Source organism: Cololabis saira, chromosome 12 (genome assembly GCF_033807715.1).
Source record: "Cololabis saira isolate AMF1-May2022 chromosome 12, fColSai1.1, whole genome shotgun sequence".
Taxonomy (NCBI): domain Eukaryota; kingdom Metazoa; phylum Chordata; class Actinopteri; order Beloniformes; family Belonidae; genus Cololabis; species Cololabis saira.
Genome location: NC_084598.1, coordinates 46,064,411 through 46,090,428, shown reverse-complemented (window position 1 = coordinate 46,090,428; position 26,018 = coordinate 46,064,411). Strand labels below are relative to the sequence as shown.

Here is a 26,018-nt window from a genome sequence, read left to right as displayed (position 1 = left end):
GGATTACATAAATACTGCTTGTCAAGGAAAAAATGCACAATGTCTTGTTTTTTGAACAAATGCAGACTAAGTCCAAAACTAGATGTATTCATGTAAAGAAACAAAGTTCATTTTTAATTGTTAATATCACAGATTTAAATATGTTATATTTACATGCGCTTAAATGTATTTTTTTCAGTGTACAGACACATCTCCAGTAATCATTTGGAAATGTAGCCCCACTATCTGCGCTGTCTCACAGGTTCCAGAGAGCATTCTTGATGCAACAGCTCAGGCGGGGTTACCTGGGTTCAAACCCATCAGAACCGTCTTGGAGGCTCCGCAGAGGGAACCAGACAACGCTGACAGGATCTTCGGGGGGGACAGATTCAACCGGTTTACCTCCTCCCCCCGACCTCACACCACTCCCTCATACCCCGCTGGGGGCATGGCCTCCCCCCAGGGTCATTAAAACACATCCAAACACACCTGTATTAGGTCATTCAAAGGTCATAACCCCCCCAGAACACTCAGTAAATGGCTCCTCCACCGTCTGGTACACATCCATCATCCTCATTGACAATCCAATTAACAGACCCCCCCACTCCCAATTCCTCCATCAACAAGAACCCTGAAAAACATGGAAATCCTCACATTTTAAATGCTACAATCAGAGATCAGAGTCCATTTCAAATATCGATCAACAAGTGTTGAACATTTGTGCTGATCATGTGTTTTAAATCAATTCAGTTCATTTATGTTGGCTTAATCTTTTGGGTTCTTTCTTCATATCTGAAGTATATTCAAGTGTTTTGTGCAGTTTGTGGTAAAATGAGACTGTAATCTATGTCAGTATTACAATAAATAAAAGAAAGAGAGTGATAAATGATCTTTCTTATGAAAAAGTCAGATTTGTGCTGATGGTGAACAGCAGAATAAAAAGTGCCTTGTGATGGTCGGTGCTGCTCCTGGTACTGACACTAATCACAGACAAACACTTATTAACCACAGAAAACTGAACAAGAGAAAAGATCCAAGTTTTAATGAAGAATTTTGACTTTCTTTGAAGTGTTAACAATCATCGTAATATCCAGAAAACATTTACAATATTTACTGGAACAAACTGAGGAACATTCATTGACCAAGTCAAGTTCATTTGTGTTTCGTGTTTCATGAACAAACGCTGTTATTTCCACAGATCTCTTCAGTCTCTCTCTTCATCAGTGACGCGGAAAGAAACTTTAAAAAACCGACAAGGCTGAAAACACGACAACAACAAATAAAGGAAAACTTGGAATGAAGGAAAACTGTAAATAAAAAGAAAACAGCGGCGGTCACGTGACTCGGTGGGGGAGACGGCTGCTGTGCTGAGCAGCTCCGCCGCGGCAGCGTAGACATTTATCCATCACTACATTAGTAGTAGGAACCTCCGTACTAGAACTCATCCAGACTTTAGACAAAGTGCTTGAGGAACAATGTCGAGCAAACTCAAGTTCAAATTAAAATTTGTAGAACGCTGGAATTCAGAAACTATGTACATCTTCATCTTCATCTTCATCTTCATCATCATCATCACGGTGCAGTCAGAGTTTGTCCACACAAACTGGTTCTGCTTCAACTCTGAGGACGATCAGGACACGTCTCATCCGTACTGGACACTCTCACAATATCCTGTAGAGGGAAGAAGTAAGAAGAGAGGAGATGAAGGAGTGTTTGCAGAGATCCCTCCATCAGCTATAAAGAGAAGAAAGAAGAGAGGAGATGAAGGAGTGTTTGCAGAGATCCCTCCATCAGCACATCCAGGACTTCAGAGTTCAGAGCTGCAGTGGAGCAGTCTGTACATCCTGGAAGGCTGTCAGCTGGAATACTCCTTTATTTCTGGAGACATGAACACCAGCACAACACCGGTCCACAACCAAAATCTGGATCCTCTGATCCTGCAGCCTGTCATCATCCTCCTCTCACAGCTTTACTGGGGAAAGCAGCCACTGAGAAGCTGCAGCTTCACTGGAAACACTGGATCTTTGATTTGATATCAGCTGGATTTAGTAGAAAACTGCTGGAAGCAGCAGGGCCGACTCCAACCTCCACCTACCTGAGAGTCTGCAGCTGGTAGTGTGGACTCTGCACCAGATCAGACAGCTGCTCCACATCTGCAGCCTTCAGGCCGTTCCAGCTCAGGTCCAGATGTTTCAGATGGGAGGGGTTGGACTTCAGAGCTGAGACCAGAGAAGAACAGCTGATCTTTGACAACCTGCACTCCATCAACCTGAATAAAGACACCAGAGAAGAAGAAACCAGAGCAGTCAGATGGTCAGTGTGGATCAGCAGATCAGCCTGATGTCTGCAGGTTAGTGTCAACACAACTTTCACATCAGATTCATCTGAACACACAACTAAAACATGTCTGACCCCAGAGTCTCCAGTCTGCAGTCTGGACTCTCCAGGAAACCACACAGATGTTTCACTCCTGAATCCTGCAGATTGTTGTTCCCGCTCAGGTCCAGATGTTTCAGATGGGAGGGGTTGGACTTCAGAGCTGAGACCAGAGAAGAACAGTTGATCTCTGACAACCTGCACTTCTCCAACCTGAATAAAGAAGAAACATGTTCAAGTTTCATCAGAGAAGTGTTTCTTCAAATATCAACGTTGTTTCCAGGTCCATGTGGGTCACCACCGTATCTGGACTTTATAAAACAGGTTTTACAGTTTTGTTACATCCATGATGTGGGTTCCTGGTTGTTCCTCTGACATGTTCACCTTTACTGAACATCCTGAGCTTTTCTGGTCCAAGTCTGACACTAGATTAAGATGAAAACACCAACATACACACCAATCCTTTTGATTAGTGTTGATGTTAAAATATTGTTCAAAGCAGCAGTTTAGAGATCAGAAGCTGATCTAGCAACAATTATTAATTGGAGCTTAACAAGCGAATTTCGGGAGCAGGACCACGCCTCAACCACGCCTCCTCCGGCAAACCTTCAAATACCAGCCTAACCTTCACTTCCTCTTCGCTCTCGTTCTATGCACGCTGGCTCTCAGGCAGCACGTCAGCGCTCCTACACACTCTCGTATCTCGAAAACAGTTACTCACCCATTCAGGCATCATGGATCTCGTGTTGCTATCGCCTTCGGACCACGATCGGCTTGCAGGAGATCACCAGCAACATGCACAAGCTGATCGGGATCCGGAGGAGGAAAACTCTTCAGCCGTCGCCGTGCCTGAAGCGCCGCTCTTCCGGGCCCCCACGGCCGCCTGGCGAGCCGGTCAAGCTCCGTATCCTCTGTGATCCACATCCCTCCGGTTCACCTCTCCTGAACATCCTGGATTGTCGCCGCAGGTCTCCGACTCCTCCTGTGTTCCCCGCCATTGACCCGACAGCGCAGGTTGCGCAATCCGCCGCCCCCCCCACCCCGGGGGGTGCCGCGCAGCGAGACCGAGCCGCCCCGTCCGCCCCGGTGTCCCGCCGATCTCCGACGTCGGCTGCCGCTCCGGCGGCGGTTTATTCCTCCGGAACGCACGTGTTCTCTCCTTTTTCTTTTCTCTCAGCCACCTGCGGAGCTGCTGTCAACCCGGCTCCAGCGACACACACCCAGAAACGAGTGGTCCATCCCGTCCGGTTCATCTCTCATCAACATCCAGGATCGCGGCAGGTGCGTTCCCCGTCCCCCGGCCCGCCTCCGTCATCGGCGGGTACGCGGGCAATCCCAGGCTGCACAATCCGCTGGCGGTCTAGCCACGCCCCGGCAGGGGCCCACGACGGCCCGCCTTCTGCAGGTGTTTCGGGCTGGACTGTCGCCACCCTCCATAGGGCCACCGCCTGGTGGAGGAGTCCCTTTTCACCGCATGAACAAAAAGAAAAAACTTCTCAACTTCTCAATCTCATGCCAGCCTGCCACGCCATCAGCCCCGCCGACACCTGCTCTCTTCCGGATGACGTCATCACGCCAACTCCGACGGCGCGCCGTGACGTCGACCCCCAGGTCTCGCACTCAGAAGATTTTCCAGTGGCCAGCCGCGGTACTGCGCCAAAAAAAAAAATAAAATCATCCCATGGGGCCCCGAAAGCTTTTCCCATAGACCGCAATAGTAAAAGAGCGATCGTACAAACCGGACGTTGAGCATTACCTTTACTCACAAGGTCTTTTATTAACATTCTCGTTAAACATAATCTCTGAACAACGTTGCCTCATTGCAGGAACCTCAACTGCACATGAGCGGTCTTTCACCTTAAGCCGTCCGTGTGGAAACATAAACGATTCCATCGTTACACTGCCCACCTCCAGCAAGTACAACAGCTAACTTCGGCCGGGGTTGCTAGCACCGGGTTTCTAGGCCCCCCCCCCAGTCCACCCCCGGCACCTACAACAGCTAACTCAGCCGGGGTTATTAGCACCGGGATGCTAGAAACCCCCCTATGCTCATTCAGCAGCCTCAACCGCCAGCGCTAGAAGGGGCTCTTGGCACCGGGTTGCCAGGATCCTCTGCTTCCCAGCTCCATCAGTCCCAACAGGTTACCTCGGTTGGGGGCCACCGGCATCGTGATGTCGGTACCCGGCATCCCTCCCACCGCATTTCAACCCAGTTTCCTTCCTCAACCCGTTCCGGCCCCGCAGGCAACTACTCATTTCACCCCGTCCACAGCTAATCCCGCCGTCCGTCATCCCAACGCTTTCGCTTCCCGCCCTTCCCCAGTTCCGGCCAGTGCCTGGCTTCCCTCCCACCGCATTTCGGCCCGGTTTTCTTCCTCGACTCGTTCCGGCCCCGCGGGCAGCTGCTCGTTCGCCCTGTCCGCGGCTGGTCCCGCCGCCCGTCATCCCAACGCTTTCGCTTCCCGCACTTCTCCGGTTCCGGCCAACCTGCGCAAACAAACCTACAACAGCTAACTTCGGGGCTGGGGTAACTAGCACCGGGTTGCTAGCCCCCCCCAGCCCACCCCCAACACCTACAACAGCTAACTCAGCGGTGTTACTAGCACCGGGATGCTAGCACACCCCGCCATGTTTCGGAGGAGGCAAACTCCTCAGCCGCCGCCGTGCCCGAAACACCGCTCTCCCGAGCCCGACAGCCGCCCAGAAACTTCTGCCTCTTCAGTCGTCCACATTCCACCTGGTTCATCCCTTCTGAACATCCGGCATCACTGCAGCTCACCATCTTCCAGCCTTTCCAGCCCACCTCCGCCATCGGAGGGAAGAGGACGCGGACAATCCGGATCAGCCCATAGCCGTCGTCGCAGGTCGGATTTCCACCCACACCAGCAATCTCCTCACTCCCTCCCCAAGGTCCCTGGCACCGGGATGCCACTACAGCAGCTAGATCCGGCTGGGGTTTCTGGCACCGGGATGCCACTACAGCAGCTAGATCCGGCTGGGGTTTATGGCACCGGGATGCCACTACAGCAGCTAGATCCGGCTGGGGTTTCTGGCACCGGGATGCCACTGCCCCCCCCAGCCCACCTCCACCAACTACAGCAGCTAGATCCGGCTGGGGTTTCTGGCACCGGGATGCCACCGCCCCCCTCAGCCCACCTCCACCAACCACAGCAGCTAGATCCGGCTGGGGTTTCCGGCACCGGGATGCCGCTGCCCCCCCCCAGCCCACCTCCACCAACTACTGCAGCTAGATCCGGCCGGGGTTTCTGGCACCGGGATGCCACTGCCCCCCTCAGCCCACCTCCAGCACCTAATCCACCTCCAGCACCTACAACAGCTAACTTCAGCCGGGGTTACTGGCACCGGGATGCCACTGCCCCCCTCAGCCCACCTCCACCAACTACAGCCGCTACATCCGGCCAGGGTTTCTGGCACCCTCTCTCATCGCCACCCGCTTCCGGGCTGGTGTACATCAGCGTCCGCTGGCGAGGTGCATACTACTTGCAGTCAGTCACTGCAAGAGTAGCCCCTAACTTTTCGACACCTTGAGAGGCCCTCTGCTGGATCCTCTCCAACAACCACGGCATTCCTTCCTCGACCATCTCTTGAATGATTCATCATCGTTACCCCTCCCTCATCGCCACCCGCTTCCGGCCTGGTCACCCTGACTTCCGTTTTCTCCGAACTCGGGGTTCCATTGTCCGCTGAGAAAACGGCGGGCCCCTCCACCTCCCTCGAATTCCTTGGTATCACTCTCGATACGGATCTGTTTCAGGCTTCTCTTCCAACCGAAAGCTCAACCGAATCGGTCTTCTTATTTATCGGTCTTCTATTTCCTCTTAGCTCCAGGCTGCACCAAACGCCAACTCCTCTCCCTCCTGGGCCACCTCAATTTTGCCATGCGCATTATTCCCCAAGGGCGGGCCTTCATCTCACACTTGCCGTCCATCGCTTCCGCTGTTCCATCTCTCTTGTCTCCCATCTCCCCAGACAACTCGAGCCGTGCCGAGCTTCGTTGTGGCTCAACCTCCTTGCCACCTGGAAGGGGATCGCTTTCTTTTATGATGACCAACTGGCTCACCCCCACGACATCAATCCATACACTGATGCTGCTCCTTCAATCGGTTTTGGGGGCTTTTACGATGGCAGATGGTTCGCAGCAGGACGGCCCTCAGAGCGCGCAAACGAATACCACAACGCATCGACCGAACCATAGATCATCATCGTCATTGCCATAGTCATTATCATCATCGTTATCGTCATCGTTATCGCCTTCGTCATCGCCATCGTCATCGCCATCATCATCATCGCCATCATCATCATCGGCATCGTCTTCGCCACCATCATCGCCATCATCTTCATCGTCATCGTTATCTCCTTCGCCATCGTCATCGCCATCGACATCGTCATTGACATCATCATTTGCATCGTCATTGGCATCGTCATCGTTATCGCCTTCGTCATCGCCATCGCCATCATCATCATCGCCATCATCATTCATCGCCATCATCGGCATCGTCTTCGCCACCATCATCGCCATCATCGTCATCGTCATCGCCTTCGTCATCGTCATCGCCATCGTCATCGCCATCGACATCGTCATTGCCATCATCACTTGCATCGTTATTGGCATCGGCATCGTTATCGTCATCGTCATCGCCATCGCCTTCGTCTTCGCCATCTTCATCGCCATCGTCATCGCCTTCGTCATCATCTTCATCGCCATCATCGCCATCATCATTCATCGCCATCATCATCGGCATCGTCTTCGCCACCATCATCGTTATCGCCTTCGTCTTCGCCTTCGCCATCGTCATCGCCTTCGTCATCGCCATAATCATCGCCATCATCATCGCCATCTTCTTCGCCACCATCATCGCCACCATCATCGCCATCATCTTCATATTGATAAGTATCGACATAATTAATAAAGGACGCTCCAACTCCACATCCATCATGCTGTTCATGCGCCGTCTAGTCTGGCACTCAGCCATACATCAATTTATCCTCTATGCATCACATGTCCCCGGTCACTCCACCACCATCACCGACACTCTTTCTCGTTTCTCTTCCCCGAAGACCAATCTCCCCTGAATACTTCGAGACCCTGGCCAACTACTTGTCTTCCTGGAAAACACAGAGCACATCTTCGACAGATCCTTGCGTCCGAGTCAGGACAGTCGTCACCAGTTTCTGGTTTCACCATCGCTTCCGTCATATACTCTCCTTATCTGGCATCTCCCCAACGCACTACTCCGGTCACTCCTTAGGATCGGAGCCGCCACTTCAGCCTCCCGCCACGTATTCCAGAGCACCTCATACAGCTCATGGGCCGATGGTCCTCCCAACTATCATCGCTACATTCGCTCAGATCTTAGCGACCTCAGATCCGCTCAGTCTCATCTCCTTAAATAATCCACGGTTTTGGGGGTTCGTCGTTGCCCGGGCGCTGCGGCGGATTCCCTACCAGCGTCCCCACAACGCATCGACTGATCCATAGATCATCGTCATCGCCATTATCATCACCATCGTCATCGTTATCATCTTCGTATCAATAAATCATTTAAACGTATCCTGTTGATGGCATGGTCCTTGCAAGTGAAAGTAGTTTTGTGACATGTTTGGAGGATGATAAGTGGATAAATGTGGAAATATCTCCAGTGGACTGACCTCAGAGTCTCCAGTCTACAGTTTGGACTCTCCAGTCCACCAGACAGAACCTTCACTCCTGAATCCTTCAGGTTCTGGTTCAGACTCAGGTCCAGTTCTGTCAGATGGGAGGGGTTGGACTTCAGAGCGGACGCAACAACTTCACAGTGAGTCTCTGAGAGTCCACAACAAACAAATCTGTGATGAGAGAAAATATGATGTCAGTTGTAATAAAGTCTGAGTTAAATCCAGACTGAACATCTGTTAACATCTGCAGACTTTGTCTGGATCTGCAGATGAAGGAGGGAACCGGCTTCGTTAACGTCTACGTCTGTCAGAGTCATCTGAAAACATCGGATTTAGGACATAAACTCATTTATTCTTGGACATTTTTCACTCTGAACATCTTGAATGAAAGTGAAAGTGAAAGTGTGGAGCTGAACTTTTTTCAAGTATCCAGAAAAAAGATCTTCAAGATTTTAAGCTATATTTAGTATTTTTCTGACTCCTGGACTAGTTTTTCTTGTATTTTGTGTTCAGGTCTGTTAAAGGAGACATTGGTCTCACAGAGACTTCAGCACTGATCAGAGATTGATAAAGAAGTTCTCGTATGAAGCTGTAAACGTCTTCATGCTGCTCTCCTCTACAGCAACAACACAAACACCTGTCCCCTTCTGTCTCAGACAAACTTTCATTCATAATCAATGAAGCTGCACTCGTGACATTCACCAGTGCAGCTTCTGGTACGACCAGCAGTTTATGGAGGATCATGGGTTTGAAGCCTTCATATCTGGAGTTACAGGACGGTGCTGGAGATCACAGAACCAGAGTTACTAGGATTAAGGTCTCTTACCAAGTACATGTGTCCACAAACCCCCCAGTGGTTCTGATGTTTCATCTTTCTCCGTTACATAGATTCATCTCTGAGCAGCTAAAACATCAACTAGATCAAGTGTTTGAAACATGAACCTCTGGTTGACGTGACTTGAGGTGACCCAGAATAAAACAAACACATCTGATTTCAAAAGTTTTCATTTGAAGATCAAAACAAGATTTAAAGAACTAAACTGCTAATTTACACTAACTGATGGTGTTATTGATCCATCTGGACTCACCGAGCCTTTCTGCAGTTCCTCACAGCTGGAATCAGTCTCAGTCGACCCCCTTCTGTTGTGTTGTACTTGATCAGGTCCAACTTATCCAGAACCTCTGACATCTGCAGCACGTAGGCCAGAGCTGAACACTGGATCTCAGAGAGCTTTTCCTCTGATCTGTTCTCTGACTTCAGGAACTCTTGGATCTGCTGATGAACTGAGAGGTCGTTCATCTCCATCAGACACTGGAAGATGTTGATGCTTCTGTCAGGAGAGCTGTCAGTGTTCATCTCCTTCAGGTTGTTGATGACTCTCTGGATGGTTTCTGGGTCGTTCTCCCTCTGGTCCAGCAGACCTCCTAACAGTCTCTGGTTGGACTCCACAGAAAGACCATGAAGGAAGCGGACAAACAGGTCCAGGTGGCCATTTTTACTCTCCAGAGATTTCTGCATGACTTTCTTCAGGAAGACATCCAGAGGTGAGTGTCTGTACCCTCCTCCCAGGAAGTTCTCCAGCACATCTGTGTTCCTGGTGGACCAACAGTGGAGCACGTAGACTGCAGCCAGGAACTCCTGGATGCTCAGATGAACAAAGCAGTAGACGGGTTTCTGGAAGACCTCACACTCTCTCCTGAAGATCTGGGTACAAACTCCTGAGTACACCGAGGCCTCTGGGACATCAAGACCACACTGCTCCAGGTCTTCTTGGTAGAACATGATGTTTCCTTTCTCCAGATGTTCCAACGCCAGCCTCCCCAGCTTCAGGAGAAGGTCCCTGTCAGCCTCCGTCAGCTCCTGTGGACTCGTCTCACGTCCCTCCTGGTACTTGTTCCTCTTCCTCTTGGTCTGGACCAGCAGGAAGTGGGAGAACATGTCAGTCAGGGTCTTGGGCAGCTCTCCTCTCTGCTCTGTGGTCAACATGTGGTCCAGAACTGTAGCAGTGATCCAGCAGAAGACCGGGAGTTGACACATGATGTGGAGGGTTCTGGATGTCTTCATGTGGGAGACGACGCTGCTGGACCGCTCTTCATCCCTGAACCTCCTCCTGAAGTATTCCTCCTTCTGGCCGTCGGTGAAGCCTCGTACTTCTGTCACCCTGTCCACGTGTTTGTGAGGGATCTGATTGGCTGCTGCAGGTCTGGAAGTGATCCAGATGAGAGCTGAGGGAAGCAGGTTCCCCTGGATGAGGTTGGTCAGCAGCACGTTGACCGATGAGCTCTGTGTGACGTCAGACACGACCGGACTGTTGTTGAAGTCCAGGGAACGTCTGCTTTCATCCAGGCCGTCAAAGATGAACAACGGTTTCCCGGCAGCCAGCTGCTCTGCTGTGAGCTTCTGGAACGATGGATGGAAAACCTGGATCAGCCTGAGAAGACTGAGCTGCTCATCTCTGATCAGGTGCAGCTCCCTGAACGAGAGCAGAATCACCACGGTGACGTCTTGGTTCTCCGAGCCCTCGGCCCAGTCCAGAGAGAACTTCTGAACCGAGAAGGTTTTCCCAGCGCCAGCGACGCCGTTGGTCAGAACCACTCTGATGGCTCCACGTTGGTCAGGTAAGGCTTTAAAGATGTCCTGGCACCTGATTGGAGCGTCATGGAGGCTCTTCATCCTGGAAGCTGTCTCCAGCTGCCTCACCTCATGTTGGGTATCAACCTCTTCACTGAGTCCCTCTGTGATGAAGAGCTCCGTGTAGATCCTGTTGAGGAGGGTTCTACTTCCTGGTTCATCAGTTCCTTCAGTCACATGTTCACATCTGCTCCTCAGACTGGTCTTATGTTCATCTAGGACCTGCTGGAGACTGGCATCTGCTGAAAATCAGAATGAAGAGGAGGTCAGAGAGATACAAACTCCTACTGCAGTCAGTGATGGGGGGCCTCCAGGAGCTAAACCTGAATCTTCAGGTGAACTCGTAATCCCACAAATCCCTCCCAGGAGGGGGAGCTTGGAAACGCTTCGAGACAGAAGAAAAACCTCCCAAGAACCAGGCCAGGGCGGTTCTGGGGAGTATTTTCATGGTTGGTCCTCAAGCCTCCAGTGGTTTTCCACTCCCCTCTCTCCTGCTCAGTCCATCTGCCAGCCACGCCCACCTCGTCACTCACTCCTTTCACCTGCTCTCCCAGCTGCAGCCCCTCAACAATCAGGACAGCATAAAAACTCCTCACTCCTGCACACTCACTGCCAGATCGTCACTCTATGTTTAGATGCAAGACCCTCATTCCCTGTCTTGACCTCCTGTTGCCGACCTGGACTCTGCCTTGTCTCCGGTTCTCCGGTGCCTGTTCCTTGTTTTGCTTTCCTGCCTGCTCTTCGTCTCCGTTGTGAGTAATAACGCAAACCAGACAAACTACCACCGTGTGCTCCGTGTGCTGCTTTTGGGTCCAAAACCTCCCCCCGTAACAAGTATTTAACCATGTGGGTCATTTTTGTGAGCAGAGCACCTCTGTGTTGTCAGACGAGCCTTTGACCTTAAGTGAAAGATGGAAACTCTCAGTCTTCTGTCCAGCTTCATGCTTTTTACATGTCTCCATGGAAACAGAATTGTTATGTGTAAGAGGTGATAGTAAATAGAATAAGCACCGAGACAGAACACCTTTCAACTGCTTTATTAGCAACCCGGCTCTCACACAGACTATACGCAGCTTAACGTGGTATCTCCTCCTGCACACTTCTTCTAAGTACTTTTTGTAGCCCTTTTTCAACCTGCACTCTTGGGCACACTCGGCCACCTAGTGGACACAACAGGAATGCTGGCTGATTTCTGGATTTTCAGGTCCTCTACAGACCACTAGGGTCCAGATCCAGAGTTGCAGGTCCTCTACAGACCACTAGGGTCCAGATCCAGAGTTGCAGGTCCTCTACAGACCACTAGGGTCCAGATCCAGAGTTGCAGGTCCTCTACAGACCACTAGAGTCCAGATCCAGACCTGCAGGTCCTCTACAGACCACTAGGGTCCAGATCCAGACCTGCAGGTCCTCTACAGACCACTAGGGTCCAGATCCAGACCTGCAGGTCCTCTACAGACCACTAGGGTCCAGATCCAGACCTAAAGGTCCTCTACAGACCACTAGAGTCCAGATCCAGAGTTGCAGGTCCTCTACAGACCACTAGGGTCCAGATCCAGAGTTGCAGGTCCTCTACAGACCACTAGGGTCCAGATCCAGACATGCAGGTCCTCTACAGACCACTAGGGTCCAGATCCAGACCTGCAGGTCCTCTACAGACCACTAGGGTCCAGATCCAGACCTGCAGGTCCTCTACAGACCACTAGGGTCCAGATCCAGACCTGCAGGTCCTCTACAGACCACTAGGGTCCAGATCCAGACCTGCAGGTCCTCTACAGACCGCTAGGGTCCAGATCCAGACATGCAGGTCCTCTACAGACCACTAGGGTCCAGATCCAGACCTGCAGGTCCTCTACTGACCACTAGGGTCCATTACTATTTCACAAAACAAGGAAACAGCTGATGAGCGTAACAGCAGCAGAAAGACGTCACATTTAAGATTTATATTTGAAAGATGAGTAACTCGAGAGACGCAGACCTATGGCTGGACACAAAAAAACGGGCGTACACCGATGCATCAGAGGTTTTAAAAACCTCTGACGATGACGACTCTTCAGACGGATGGACGGTCTCACCTTGTGGAGGACTTGCTCTGGATCTTTTTCCATATCCCAAATTTTTCGATGAAGCCGACTGGTATGAGCTCCGTCTGCAGAACCAGCGTCCACACAGGGTTTATTGGATGTTTCCACATTTACAAGCAAAATCAAACACAAACAAGTTCTCACTGTATTTATTTTGTTGTTTTTTTCTTACACAGGACATGGTTTTCTTACTTCCTCGGAGCAGGTTCATTGTTGAAGTTGTCAGGTAGATCTTTGGAGACGTCACTCTTCGTAGACCGACACCTGGAGGCTGCAAAATTTGCTTTTGTTCTGAAAAACCCAAACATACTGATCTTCACATCTCATCAGTCAATGATCACACAACTGACTCCTTCTGCACAAAACACATTGTAGGAACAAGGCAGGAACCAGGAACCCAGATGGCAGCAGCGAGGAGTTTGACATCCTTGCTGGGGTTATGCAAGGATATAGATTAGCCCCCTTTCTCTTCATCATAGTCCTTGATCATGCACTCAAGGAAGGCAATCAGTGGGCGAGAGCAGGAACTTGGCTTCACGCTAACACCAAGGAGGTCAAGTCGAAAACCTGCAGTGGTCCTCACAGACCTTGACTATGCAGATGACATCAGTTTGCTCTCTGACAACGTGGAACAGGCACAAGAACTACTAAACAGGGTAGAGCTAGAGTGTGCCAAGGTTGGCCTCAGGTTAAACGCCAAGAAAACTGAGGTCATCACCTACAACATTCCACCAGAACATCAACCTCTGACTACAGCAGCAGGCACTGTGCTGAAAGAAGTTGATGACTTCAAATACCTGGGTTCGTGGGTCAACTCAACTGAGCAAGATCTAAAAGTGAGGAAGGCACTTGCATGGAGGGCCCTGAACGGGATGACCAGTGTATGGAACTCCAACCTCCCCCGCCAAATCAGACTCAGCTTCTTCTACGCAACGTAGAGTCTGTTCTCCTCTATGGCAGTGAATGCTGGACCCTCAAACCAACCCTAGTGAAATCCCTGGACGGGTGCTACACCAGGATGTTGCGTGCAGTGCTTAACATCAGCAAGAATGCACATGTAACCAACCAAGTCCTATATGAAGGAATGTCAAGGGTGAGCGAAAAGGTTGCTGTAAGGAGAATGAGACTTGCAGGCACTGCCAAAGACACAAAGAACTGTCAGCCAGCAAGCTGGTGCTGTGGGAGCCAACACGCGGGCGCCGGTCAAGAGGACGTCCTACACCAACATATGTGGACATACTCAAGAAGGATGCCGGGGCCCAGAGTACCAGCGAACTGGAAAGTTGTATGGAGAATCGGGATGACTGGAGACAACGATGGACGGCTCGTCTGAGGACGACCTAGTAGTAGTAGGAACCCGGAACTTAACCGATAACTCCATAGGAGACACATCACACCAAAAACAGCCTGAAATAGACAGACTTTCTTCTGATTGGTCAAGTATTCTCAATTTAGTTTTTTTGTTCCATCCTTCTCTCATAAACATCTCACATTTAATATTGTTGAGACATTGTGACACCATTGCAGGCGTGAGGCCCCAGCTTCCTACCCCCTGCAGGGCCCACACCTTTGAAGTGGCCTCGCCACAGACTTGAACCACGGGAATGCCATGTGACAAAGTTCCTGACTGACTGATATGTTGATACCAACTCCATATGATGAAGTTCCTGACTGACTGATATGTTGATACCAACTCCATATGATGAAGTTCCTGACTGACTGATATGTTGATACCAACTCCATATGATGAAGTTCCTGACTGACTGATATGTTAACACCTATTCATTTGGCCACAGACTTGAATCATGAGAACACCCTATGGGGTAGTTTCCACTTACTGATATTCATGTTGAATGTCCGAGAACAGAATTTGGCCACAGATCACATCTGCTTCAAACCCTTTTATTGCTTTTTTGTCTTTCACCTTTGGCTTGTTGATTCGTGCCTTTTGTGTATTGCTTTGAACCTACTGTATAAAAAGTCATAATTTCAGCCATTTGTGGTCAACACACCAACCCGGACACGATCTGTGTGAGTCTGCTCACCGTCGGCTTATTGAATAAAACTCACTCCACCACAGCAGACTTCTGAACTGGATTTGATATTATTCTTCAACAATATGCACAATAACTGAACTGAACTATGGGTCAGAAAATCCCTATTTCTACTTTATCGTTCACATTTTCAAACTGAATAAGTCTTTACAATCTGTCAAACTGCCTTCAGAAACACAGCAGCAGGAGACTTCATGGCCTCAGCTTCTAACGCTGGCCTATTCTATCTATTCTAGTATTTATCAAGTCCTGCAGAAGCAGAGGTGATGAATCTCATCCTTTTGTCTTTATTGACAGTAGTTTGTGCAACTTTTTGGAGTTAGATTGTACGCTGCAATAACGTGGGAGCTGACAGATGGAGATTCTCGTACAGGCAGGCGTTTTTACAGACTTTTTTATACACTTACAATGCTAACATTTACAGTTTGTTTATAGAGACCCAATCCACAAGGTGTACTGACGATAAAGGACTATTCTATTCGATTATAGTCTATTCTAAGTTTGTCCTTCCACTTAATGTAAATTGAAATCAGGATTAAAAATGCTGACCATTATTATTATAACTGGATACATTTCACACATTTTTAAGGTTTCCCAAAAACCAGAGAGCGCAGGAGGAAGTGGGAACTTGCCCTACGAAGGGTGAGGTTTTCTGCCTCTAACAGGAAACTCTGCAGTGAGCATTTCAACTTGGTGGGGGTTTTAACAAGTTACATGTCTTGATGGATATTTTTAAAGGGAAATAAATGCAAATATATATCACAAATGTCCCAATGTTTATGTCCAACATGTTACAGGCATTGAAGAGTATAAAAAGACCAATTGTAAATTAATAATATAAATATTACTAATATAACAAATAATTTGAATTATTACATGTTTAACATATAGTAATAAAATTTTAATACACTGGTATTTGTAATATTCTTACATACATATATTCCTACACACACAAACGCACATATTTCATTTATTCTGCCTATGCCTATCCTTCTATCCGCTGAGTTTTAGTAGTCTAGATATTGATTTATTATGTATATCTATGAAATAAACCACCACAGACAGAAAATATAAAGTCATGATGAGTCATATAATCAGTTAACAGCAGTTGTCTTACTTTGTGTCTGAAGTTCCAGGTTCTTTACTGAACCCTACAGGTTTGTCCATGGACCAGTCACTCTTCATAGACAGACAGCTGGATCCTGGAGACTCTGGTCTCTGACTGCAGTACCGACTTCTGCAAACACAAATTCACTCAGTCACTCGTAATATTGATGAGGACCACGGCAGAAGATCTCCAACCCAGAGAGCCAGTGTCCTGCATGTTTTAATGTTTCCCTGCTTCAGCACAGCCTCATACAAATGACTGATACAAATGACTCATACAAATGACTGATACAAATGATTCTCTTCAATCTGATGTATTCAGCTCTGCCTTCAAGCGAGCTCGGGTCACCCCACTGTTGAATAAACCAACGCTCAACCCTGCCCAGGTTGAAGACTATCGTCCGGTCTCCCTGCTCCCGTTCAGGTCTACACTTCTAGGAAGAGCCGTCTTCAGTCAGGTTTGACGGTTCCTCCATGATAAATGCGTGTATGATCCACATCTATGTGTCTATGAAGCCGGATGAAACAGAACCGTTAGTTAAACTTCAGGTATGTCTGACGGACATCAAGGACCGGATGTCAGGAAATTTTTGCTTAAATTAGGAAAATCCTCTCGCAGAGTGATGCAGAAAAACTAGTTCATGCGTTTGTATCTTCTAGACTGGATTACTGTAATGTGTTATTAGCAGGATGTCCAAGTAATTTGCTGAATAGGCTCCAGCTGATCCAAAATGCAGCAGCACGAGTGCTGACAGGAATCAGCAGGAGAGACCACGTCTCTCCAGCGTCGCTCCATTGGCTACCCGTAAAATTCAGAATCCAATTTAAAATTTTATTACTTGCATATGAAGCCCAAAACGGCTTAGCTCCGCATTATTTACAAGACCTGATAGTGCCTTATGTTCCTGGCAGAGCTCTCCATTCTCAGAGTGCAGGTTTACTCGTAGTTCCTAGAGTATCTAAATGTAGATTTGGAGGGCGGGCGTTCTGCTATCAGGCACCATTACTATGGAACCAACTTCCAATCTGGGTTAAGGAGGCTGACACCACCTCCACCTTTAAAACTAAACTTAAAACCTTTCTGTTTAGTAAAGCCTATAGTTAGTGTTTAGTGTTGGACCACCCCAGTGATCATGTGGACTGTTATAAAGGTTTATGAACATTTTGTGAATGTATACCGTATTCAAACGTTGAAACCCTGGTCAACCCCCCCCGGCCTGAAACTGGCTTTAATGTGCCTCATAAAATGGCGACTGTGCCATGAACTACAATCCCAGCATGCCTTGCGGGATGGGGCGGCGCCTGAGAGCGACGCGCACCCAATCCCGAGCGAGGCACTGATGACGTCATTGCAGCGCGCGGAGATACAAAACTCCGTGCTGCACCAAGACTTTGCTCTCTTCTCTTCAGCCAAGGATCCTGGACGCGCGTTGCTGTCCAGCAGCTTTTAGGAGCCGTGGGGGGGGGGGTTTCAAGGAGCCCTCGAGGCCCGCACTGACCGGGCGCAAGGCCCGATCCCAGAGCGCTGCGCTGTCTCCCTGCCTTAACTCCTTTCTTTTTTCCCCGAGCCCTGTCTTTCATCCAGGAGACCGCTCCGGGAGACAAAACCCGCCCGGAGCTCCAGCCTTTGGACCGCGAGGCCCTCGCGCAGCCCGGCGACCCCACACGGGACGAGTCGACGTTCTGAAGGGAGGAACCGGCCCCCGTGCGCAGCGAGGCGGTGTGCTGAGGACGCGGTCAGGACCAGAGAGCCGGTGTGAGGTTTCTCCAGCCACTGTTCACTTTTTCTGTGGAGTTAGGAAAGGAGAGAGAGACCGAGCGGCCGCAGAAACTGAGGATCCCCGTCAGGAAACCCCTTGCAGGGCCGAGCCGCAGGGCGGAGCCTGCAGCCTCAGGTCCGGACTCCCGAGGACGCGTGAGCTGCGGTCTGGGCGATCAGTCACTGGTGTAGACCTGAATTTATGTTTAATGAAACTACTGTGTGCATATTACGGTTATTTGTTCATTTGGTGGCGCCGTTTCGCCAGTAGTCACGTTTAAAACACCGGAAGTAACACCCGGAGACCCGAGGAGGCGTGAGGTTTTGAGACCTGGGTGTATGAGTTTAACTGGGAGTGTTACAGAGCTAAATCTGTGTTCAGAGCTGAGATTACATCATCATTGTTATCATTATCGTGTTTGATTATTTGGTAGTCGTTGTTTTCTGCCGTAGTCACGTTTTAAATGCTGCGTTTGCCATCCGGTCTAGATTTGCACGTGGCTTAACGAGGACTCCGCCATCTTTAAAAGACCACAGGAGCCCCGTTTGAACTGTAGATGTTCTGTATCTTTGTTATTATTGCTTGATTTCTTTTTTTTCTCATTCCATGCATTTAACTTCCATTTCATTTTATTGATTGTTGTTTTTCTAGTTAGGTAATGGTTTTGTAATAAGGTAGTTCGCCATCGGGATTTATTGGGTATTTATTTACCATCTTTTGATACCCGTATGTAAATAAATCCTGATTGATTCTTAATGAGTGGTCGTTGTTATTTCATGCAAGATTTGGTCACAAATTGATTTGTTTAAGCAGAACCTAGTGTTCGGACATCACGCCTTCATTGTTATTCTGTAAGATATAGTAAGATTTGCTGTTCTGCAGGATAATTCAAAAATCATATGAGACTGATTTTCTGCTGTTTAGTTATCCAATTTCTCCGGATTTAAGGCTCCCGGAGTGGTGCCCCGAGGATTTTATTTATCATATTGGTCATTCAATTTGATAAATAGTCGACTTTATTAATTATTAATAATTATTAATAAGATTATTAATAAGCCTTCGATAACTGGACAGCCAAGCTACCTGAGTTGCACAACATTAGTAAACCTCTAGCTGGTGTTGGTAAATCTCTAGGTCAGGGGTGGCCAATCCCGGTCCTCGAGAGCCCCTATCCAGCATGTTTTAGATGTTTCCCTGCTTCCTCACACCTGATTCTAATTACTCGTCATCATTAGCTTGTCATAAAGGTCTGGACAGATCTGTTGTTAAAACGGCTAATTTTATCACGGTGTGCTTAAGGGAAACATCTAAAGCATGCTGGATAAGGGCTCTCGAGGACCAGGATTGGGCAACCCTGCTCTAGGTAATGTAAACTCTAGTGTGTTAGAGTCAGTAATCATAGCTACAGCTATAGAACAAGACTATAATAGTTAGTCTCAAATATAGCTTGGTGGTAGATATGCTGCTATAGGCCTATGCTGCAGGGGGGCACCGACATGATCCGCTGGGTGGTGCCTCTCACCCTTCTTCTCCTCTCCTCTTCCCTTCCTCTCTTCTCCATTTCCATTTATATTTATTATAAGTATCTCATAGCTATCGTTTTTTGTCCATCACTCCTGTAGTTTCTTGTGCCGGCCCCCCTTTTTTCTCTTTTGTGCATGTTTGCAGGCCGGAGCTTGGGGAGCTGCATGCTGGCCTGCGGCCCCCCCACGCCCCCAAGGTCATCCCGTTGCTGCTTCCACCTGCCTACCTGAGATCCTTCAGAGAATCACGGCAAGGACGAGTGTCCAGACCACATGAGCTGGCTGCAGGGGTGCCCCAGGGATCTGTTCTTGGCCCTCTTCTCTTTTCACTGTACACCATCGCACTAACAATCAGCTGTAATGGCTTCTACTACCAGTGCTATGCCGATGATATCCTCGTTTTTTACTTTCCTCCCCACCTGATGACACTGCTGTTTCAAGGCAAATATCAGCATGTCTTTCTGATATCTCTGCATGGATGAAGAGCCGCCACCTTCAGCTAAATTTGTGCAAGACTGAGCTTACTGTCTTCCCAGCCAGTCATTCCATACCTCCTCAGATAGGCAAGGCAAGGCAAGTTTATTTATATAGCATAATTCAACACAAGGTAATTCAAAGTGCTTTACATCAACATTAAAAGCTGCAAGACACAATTAAAATATAAATAACAAATAAAATGAAATGAACGTATGAGAAAAGAAGGTAAAATAATAAAAAGCACAAGTTGCTGAAATCTAAGGGCAGTAGAGTACCGCAGGTACATCTCATTTGCGGTTTTCAGAAATTATTTAATTTAAAGGAGCTTGAGGCCGGATTGTGGCAGGATTTATGAAAAAAATCCGTATACATTTTAAGTTTTCTAGTAATAATGTCAGATGAAGCGTTCCAAACCCAAAAGAATGATTCCTCTAGTGTATCTCTCCGTTGCCTTGAACAGGCTGTGTGCTGAAAAATGTGCTGCAATTCGGTCCCGAATTTCCCGCGCTGGGCGGCGGATGTGACGTCACATGACGCTGCATTTGCGTTCTCCCCGTTCTCCCGTGCCGGCTTCACTGTTGGCTGCAGTACCCCCAACGGCCGTCGTGGTGAAGGGTGACGCTAGAGAGTCTCATTTCTTAAAAGGAGCCTCAAGCTCCTTTAAGAGTACACTTAAAAAACAAATAAATTAAATAAAATGATGTGAAAAGAAAATGATAAGAAAAGAGGTAAAAGAGGTAAAATAATAATAAGCGCAAGTTGTTAAAAAGCAAGGGCAGTAGATTAGTGTGAAGTTGCATAAAATCACACTTGTACACACGTCTTGTTATAGGAATCTTGGTGTCACGTTAGACAGCCAGCTGACCTTTAAGGACCATGATTCCCCGGTTTCCTGGTCAGTCCCTATTTTCTCTTGACAACATCAGTAAAATCCGACCCTACCTGAGAGAACGTATGGCACTATGCTCAACCAGTGAAAGACGCCTGGAGCTTCCACCACAATGTGGTGTGAAATCAGTAGCCAGACTCTTCTCCTCCGTTGTTCCCCGATGGTGAATAGGACCTACCAAACTCTGTCAGAACTTGAAGGGTCTGTATCTACTCTTAAGAGCAAGCTAAAGACTCAGACTCAAAAACAGGAACAAAAAGGACAAAGTATGTGTCACACCAACTGCCTGAACAGCAAAGAACATTACATCTTTATTCATATTCAACCCAACAGCCACATCTTCATCCAGACCTGCAGGTCAGGTCAAACTAACTTCCTGAAGACAACCATATTGCCTTCTGAGCAACAAGTGGAGCGGGAGACAAACCCAGAAAGGTTTGGTGCTGAAAACGAAGCAATAAAAGCTTAAAGAGAAGGAATCCAAAAACCTTTACAATAAAAGAAAAAAAACTCAGTTAAAAGGTCAACACGCAGCTGGTTTTCAACCTACTACTACTACTACTACTACTACTGTTGCCCTGTTACCGTACTGTACCCAACCATTACCACGACCTCTGCTACTACAACCAATAAACCCCTTCATCAGCACTCAAAAATGAATTTCAATAAAAAACAAAAAGGGGAAACAGACTGAAGTTGTTCCTTGCATTGACCAAACTTTTTCAAGTTGTAGTAGAAACTGAGGGCAAAATCAAACAAAACATCTAACAACTTGACAGTGTGGTTTGAAGAAACTAAAACATCAAATAAACCATCACGTGCAAAAAGTATAAAGTCATGATGAGTCATATAATCAGTTAACAACAGTTGTCTTACTTTGTGTCTGAAGGTCCAGGTTCTTTACTGAAGTTTGGATTCTCGCCTTTGGACCAGTCACTCTTCATAGAGAGACAGATGGATCCTGGAGACTCTGGTCTCTCCTCCTCTTTCTCCACACAATCATCCATCTTCTGGACTTCAGTCATTCAGAGACATGAACCAGAAACACCGACCATCTTTGAATCTGTAGACAGAAACTTTATTAGAACACCACTAAGTCATGAAATACATTGTTTCACCCACATTTCCTGAATGACTTTGTCAAAACCACTGAGGTTTTACTGGTACTGACGATGAGACAGAAGTGAAATGCCTATCCGTGAAGCCGAGCGTTCACCTGGAGAAGATAGTTTCCATTTCCTTAAAAAGTCAAAAAATGACTGATGAAGTCATCCAGGAAACCACTTCAACACTGATTCACACTAAAGACCATCAGCCTGAACGTTACCTGCTCGTTTTCAGTTTTCTATACAAAAACATCAGAGTTTATTCTGGATCCAGTCATGAAGGTGAGTCTGAGATCAGGGGTGCTGTTACGTGCCGTAGTGTGTGGTGTGTGTGGCTGTTTTCTTTTTCCTTATTGTAGGAGCTGCTGGGACGGTGCCCTGCAGCTGTGGACCATCTACAATTAGGAGGCTTCGCAGGTGTGACAATCAGGGGACTGCTACAAAGAAGAGTGGACTGGAGCTTCTGGGTGGCTGTCCTGTGTGGACCGTCCTGTCTGCTGTGTGCTGTGTTTGGTGTCCGTGGACTGCTTCAGTGCTCCCCAGAACTGCTGTCTCACCACCTTGCCTTCTGTCAGTGTTTTTTGATTTAGTTGTTTCCTACAAGTGTGTAGCGAGGTTAATTTGGTTCTTAGAGACCGGTGTTATTCTTGAGTTGCCCTGATCGTGCTTGGTTGTCCCTCCTTTTGAGTGGATTGTTTTTTGTTAAATGGTTAGCCCTCGTTGTCCTTGGTTTTTGGAGGATTGTTTTGTGTTTAACAATTTTTCAGTCCTTGTTTATTAATAAAATCCCTGAATTTTGTCTAAACTCCCAGCCGTCATCTTTTTGCCTCCCCGGGAAATTTCTACTTTTTGTTGCTACTGAACCTCCTAGTTTGTTCAGTTCGTAACGGGTGCGTTTCCCAAAACCAGCGTTGATGACGATGTTCACCACTAACATAGTTGGACCCACGCAGGAACGATACAAGTGTTTCCTGAATCCACAGCTGGAATGATGGAGGGAAGGACGTTGGTACCTACATAGAATCATCACGGTTCAGAGACTCAGCTGTTTCAGAAACACCGTTCAGACCAAGGTTCACAAACACGGTTGTTAAGTTGTTTGGTTGTAACGACAGATCTGGACCTGCGGGGAGAAGATTAGTTCCTGGTTGTTACTTTATCAATGATGGAAGTCGTAGTGGACGGCAGGTGGGAACCCACCGATGGAAGTTCACCTTTAACATCCAGTCCATCGTCCGTGTCAAGGTTTGACATTCCCCCCAGCTTTCAGTTTCTGTTTTGCCCCGCCTGTGTCCCATCTGCCCTGATTGTGTCTACAACTGTGTCTCGTCATGTCTCGTTATCCCCTCAGTATATCTGGTCTTGTCATTCCCTTGTTCCGTGTCGGACCGTACTGTTTTGCTCCTCATGTTTCCTGCCACGTTCTTCCTCCTCCAAGTTTTTTGATCCCTCTAGTTTGTTTTGATCCTGCTCTGCAGCGCTTTAGTTTGGTTTTTTTTGTTAATAAATCCTATTTTTTGCCGACTACTGCCTCCCGCCTCCTGCTCTCTTGCGTTTGGGTCCACACCTTACCCCCAGATGTGACAATCCGGTTCACCTGGAAGAACATCAGCTGCTGTTGTGAACCTTTATGAGGTTCCATTTGGACCAGGAATGTTCTTAAACTCATTGTTTGTCTACTGATCATCCAGCTAAGACATTAGTTCGTGTTTCTGTCACTTTTAACTGTATTTTATTTGTAACAAAGCTCTTTAGACCTCAGTGTAATAGTGGATGTGTGATGTAGGGTGTTGGGAGGAAACGTAGACCAACCTGTGAGTGCGTCATGTGATCAGAACCAGAATACTTGATAAACATCCCAGACAGAATTCAAACATGTGATCATAAAAGTGAGTGAACAAACATGTGTCATGGTGAGCTACAGTCATGCTGGTATGTTAGGAGACTGGAAGCTAACAGAAATGTTCTGCTCTTAAAACAACCTCATTTACTGATTATTTCACAAAGATTTTATTGTAAATTGTTCTGTTTTATTTGAAGTACTAATTTCTTTTCTACACGAAAACTAATTTAATAGCTGTTAATATCAGGGTATTGTTAATGTCATGTATTCTGATTTATTCCATCCATCCAGTTTCTATAGCTGTTTAATCCTGTACAGGGTCACAGGGGTCAGATGGAAACTCTCCAGCTCATTACAGCTGAAGGACAGGATTTATTGATTTATCTAAGACTTGATTTTATTGATAACAATGTTGTGGTGGTTGATATGTGACTGCTTTATGTAAAACCTTAAAAATAAACTTCGACTGTCATATTTACACGTAACGTTGAACATTTCAAAGTCTGAGTGAATTTTCTGCTGAAGTCAAATCAAACACATCTGGAAACATAGTTGTTCCAACGTTGGAGCTTCAAACTAACATCGTTCAAACTTCCATAAAACAGTTTTCAGGAACCAATCGGACTTCAGATGTTGGTTAGTTTAACAATGGTTAGTTTAACAACTTTGTAAGATCAACGCTAACTTCCTTCATTGGTCGATAAACAAACCCCTGAACGCCTCACTGAGAGACAGACAAAGAAAACTTTGTGTTAAAATCACATTCAAGTCTCAGATAGAAGAGTCTAAATATCTGGAAGAAGATAGAAACTTAGACCTAAAAAATATCTCAGTTACTCAAAGAAAATCAAAGTTGAATCAAAGATTTTAGAAATTAAGATTGTTAAATTTATTCCAACAAATATTTTCTTCCAGATGAGGTGTAAATACTTCCTACCTCTGATTTAGAAAGGTTCAACTACATTTCCCATGATTCTTAGTGTCAGTTGATCCAGACACCCCAGTACCAGAACCAATAGTCCTGGACCGGTTCTCCATCTAAACAGTCTGTGTCTCGGTCTTTGCTGGATGTCTGATGTCTATCAGACTCTAACAAACAACAACTTTAGTTGGTTTCTTACCTGATTTAATCACTTTTCTCTGTTTCTCTTCAGATTCACCTCTCTGCTCTCTGACTATCAAACTTCCTTATAAACTCTCAGAGAAACAAGTTCTGACTGGTCTGTTGGGAATGTGATAAAACAAGTATTTTACACGCGCACACACACACACACACACACACACACACACACAGATCAGAGGTTCATGGTGGCGGGTGTTTTCTCTGTGAGAAGGGAAAAAAACTCCTGTTTTAATTCAAATATCAACAAAGGGAACATAATCTAGAACCCCCCCACCCCTCATGTGATGTCAGAAAGTCCTGTTGCCCCTTCAACCAGGAATTAGACCTGAAGTTAGCTGGATGTCAGTTACTGTGTCCTCAGAAATGTCCCAACCACCTCCAGAGGTCTGTTTTCCTGTGTTTGATTAAAGCTGATACAGGTGCACCTGAACAAGAGTCCAAGTCATTTCCGTAACACAAGAAGATATTTATCCGACCCTTTTTATTCATCTGAAACTTGAACCGCAGCAGAAGAAGAATGTGACAAATGTGTCTTTTATATGAAATCATCACATTACATTTAACTGCATGTTCAAAATAAAGCAGCAAAGTTTTGGAAACAAATTTAATCAAATCTGATCAAACAGTTATTTCCAGCTTGGAGAACCTTTAAGAACGTTACACATCTGTCTGTGGAGACGACGTCACGCAGCAGAAAAACCCTGGAAATAAGGTTGAAGTCTTTTTAAGTCACACCTGTTAAAACGTAGAATAAACAAACCACGACAAGCAGAAAGTTTAAAGACAGGAAGTTCAGCTCACACACGCCTATCCGTCTGTCCTTATGAGGACCTTCTATACTTCTGTTATGTGTTTCCATCTGAACCCAAACCTCAGATCTCCCTTCACACCTCAGCTGGATCCAACCAGAACCACAGAAATGACATTTAAACAGCAGAAGAAGAAAGAACCAACACTAACCTGGTCTCCTCTGCTGCTCCGTCCACCAACATGGACTCTGAACTCTGACGTTCCTCAGTGACTCAGAGCTGAACTTCCTCCTGCAGTTACAGGAAACCACGTGACTGTGCCTGTGTGTGTGTGTGTGTGTGTGTGTGTGTGTGTGTGTGTGTGTGTGTGTGTGTGTGTGTGTGTGTGTGTGTGTGTGTGTGTGTGTGTGTTCGTGCGTGTACGTGCGTCTGCGTGTGCGTGCGTCTCCCCCTGGTGGTCGTCAAAGATAAACTCATTTCAAATCAATGTTTTCAAAAACAGCTGCTAAAGTCATGTGATCATACTATCTCATAATAACCAGGTATTGTCTCACAATTTGGAAATAATATTGAGGAAGTTTGTATGGATTTGTTTTGTTTTTAAGTTGCTCTAGTAGGTGAGACAAAAGGCTGGTAAAACTCG

General features: G+C 47.1%; 1 protein-coding gene across 1 annotated transcript; it reads right to left on the bottom strand.

Annotated features, from left to right (window-relative positions):
* Positions 1-1,005: 1,005 nt before the first annotated feature.
* On the bottom strand, positions 1,006-24,494 carry LOC133457545 (protein NLRC3-like). The gene is made up of 10 exons (XM_061736914.1): positions 24,441-24,494; positions 21,431-21,617; positions 15,916-16,035; positions 12,937-13,035; positions 12,736-12,809; positions 9,120-10,905; positions 8,026-8,202; positions 2,392-2,568; positions 2,075-2,248; positions 1,006-1,650 (listed from the first exon to the last, which is right to left on the bottom strand). The coding sequence occupies exons 2-10, from the start codon at positions 21,577-21,579 to the stop codon at positions 1,641-1,643; spliced, it is 2,766 nt and encodes a 921-aa protein (XP_061592898.1). The 5' UTR covers positions 21,580-21,617; positions 24,441-24,494; the 3' UTR covers positions 1,006-1,640.
* Positions 24,495-26,018: the final 1,524 nt, after the last annotated feature.

Excerpts from the sequence above, each read along its gene's own strand:
- LOC133457545 (XM_061736914.1), bottom strand. The coding sequence starts at position 21,579 with ATGACTGAAGTCCAGAAGATGGATGATTGTGTGGAGAAAGAGGAGGAG. Across the intron at positions 8,203-9,119 it reads AGGAACTGCAGAAAGGCTCG|ATTTGTTTGTTGTGGACTCT; the intron begins GTGAGTCCAGAT and ends CTCTCATCACAG. Across the intron at positions 2,569-8,025 it reads TGTAGACTGGAGACTCTGAG|GTTGGAGAAGTGCAGGTTGT; the intron begins GTCAGTCCACTG and ends TTCTTTATTCAG.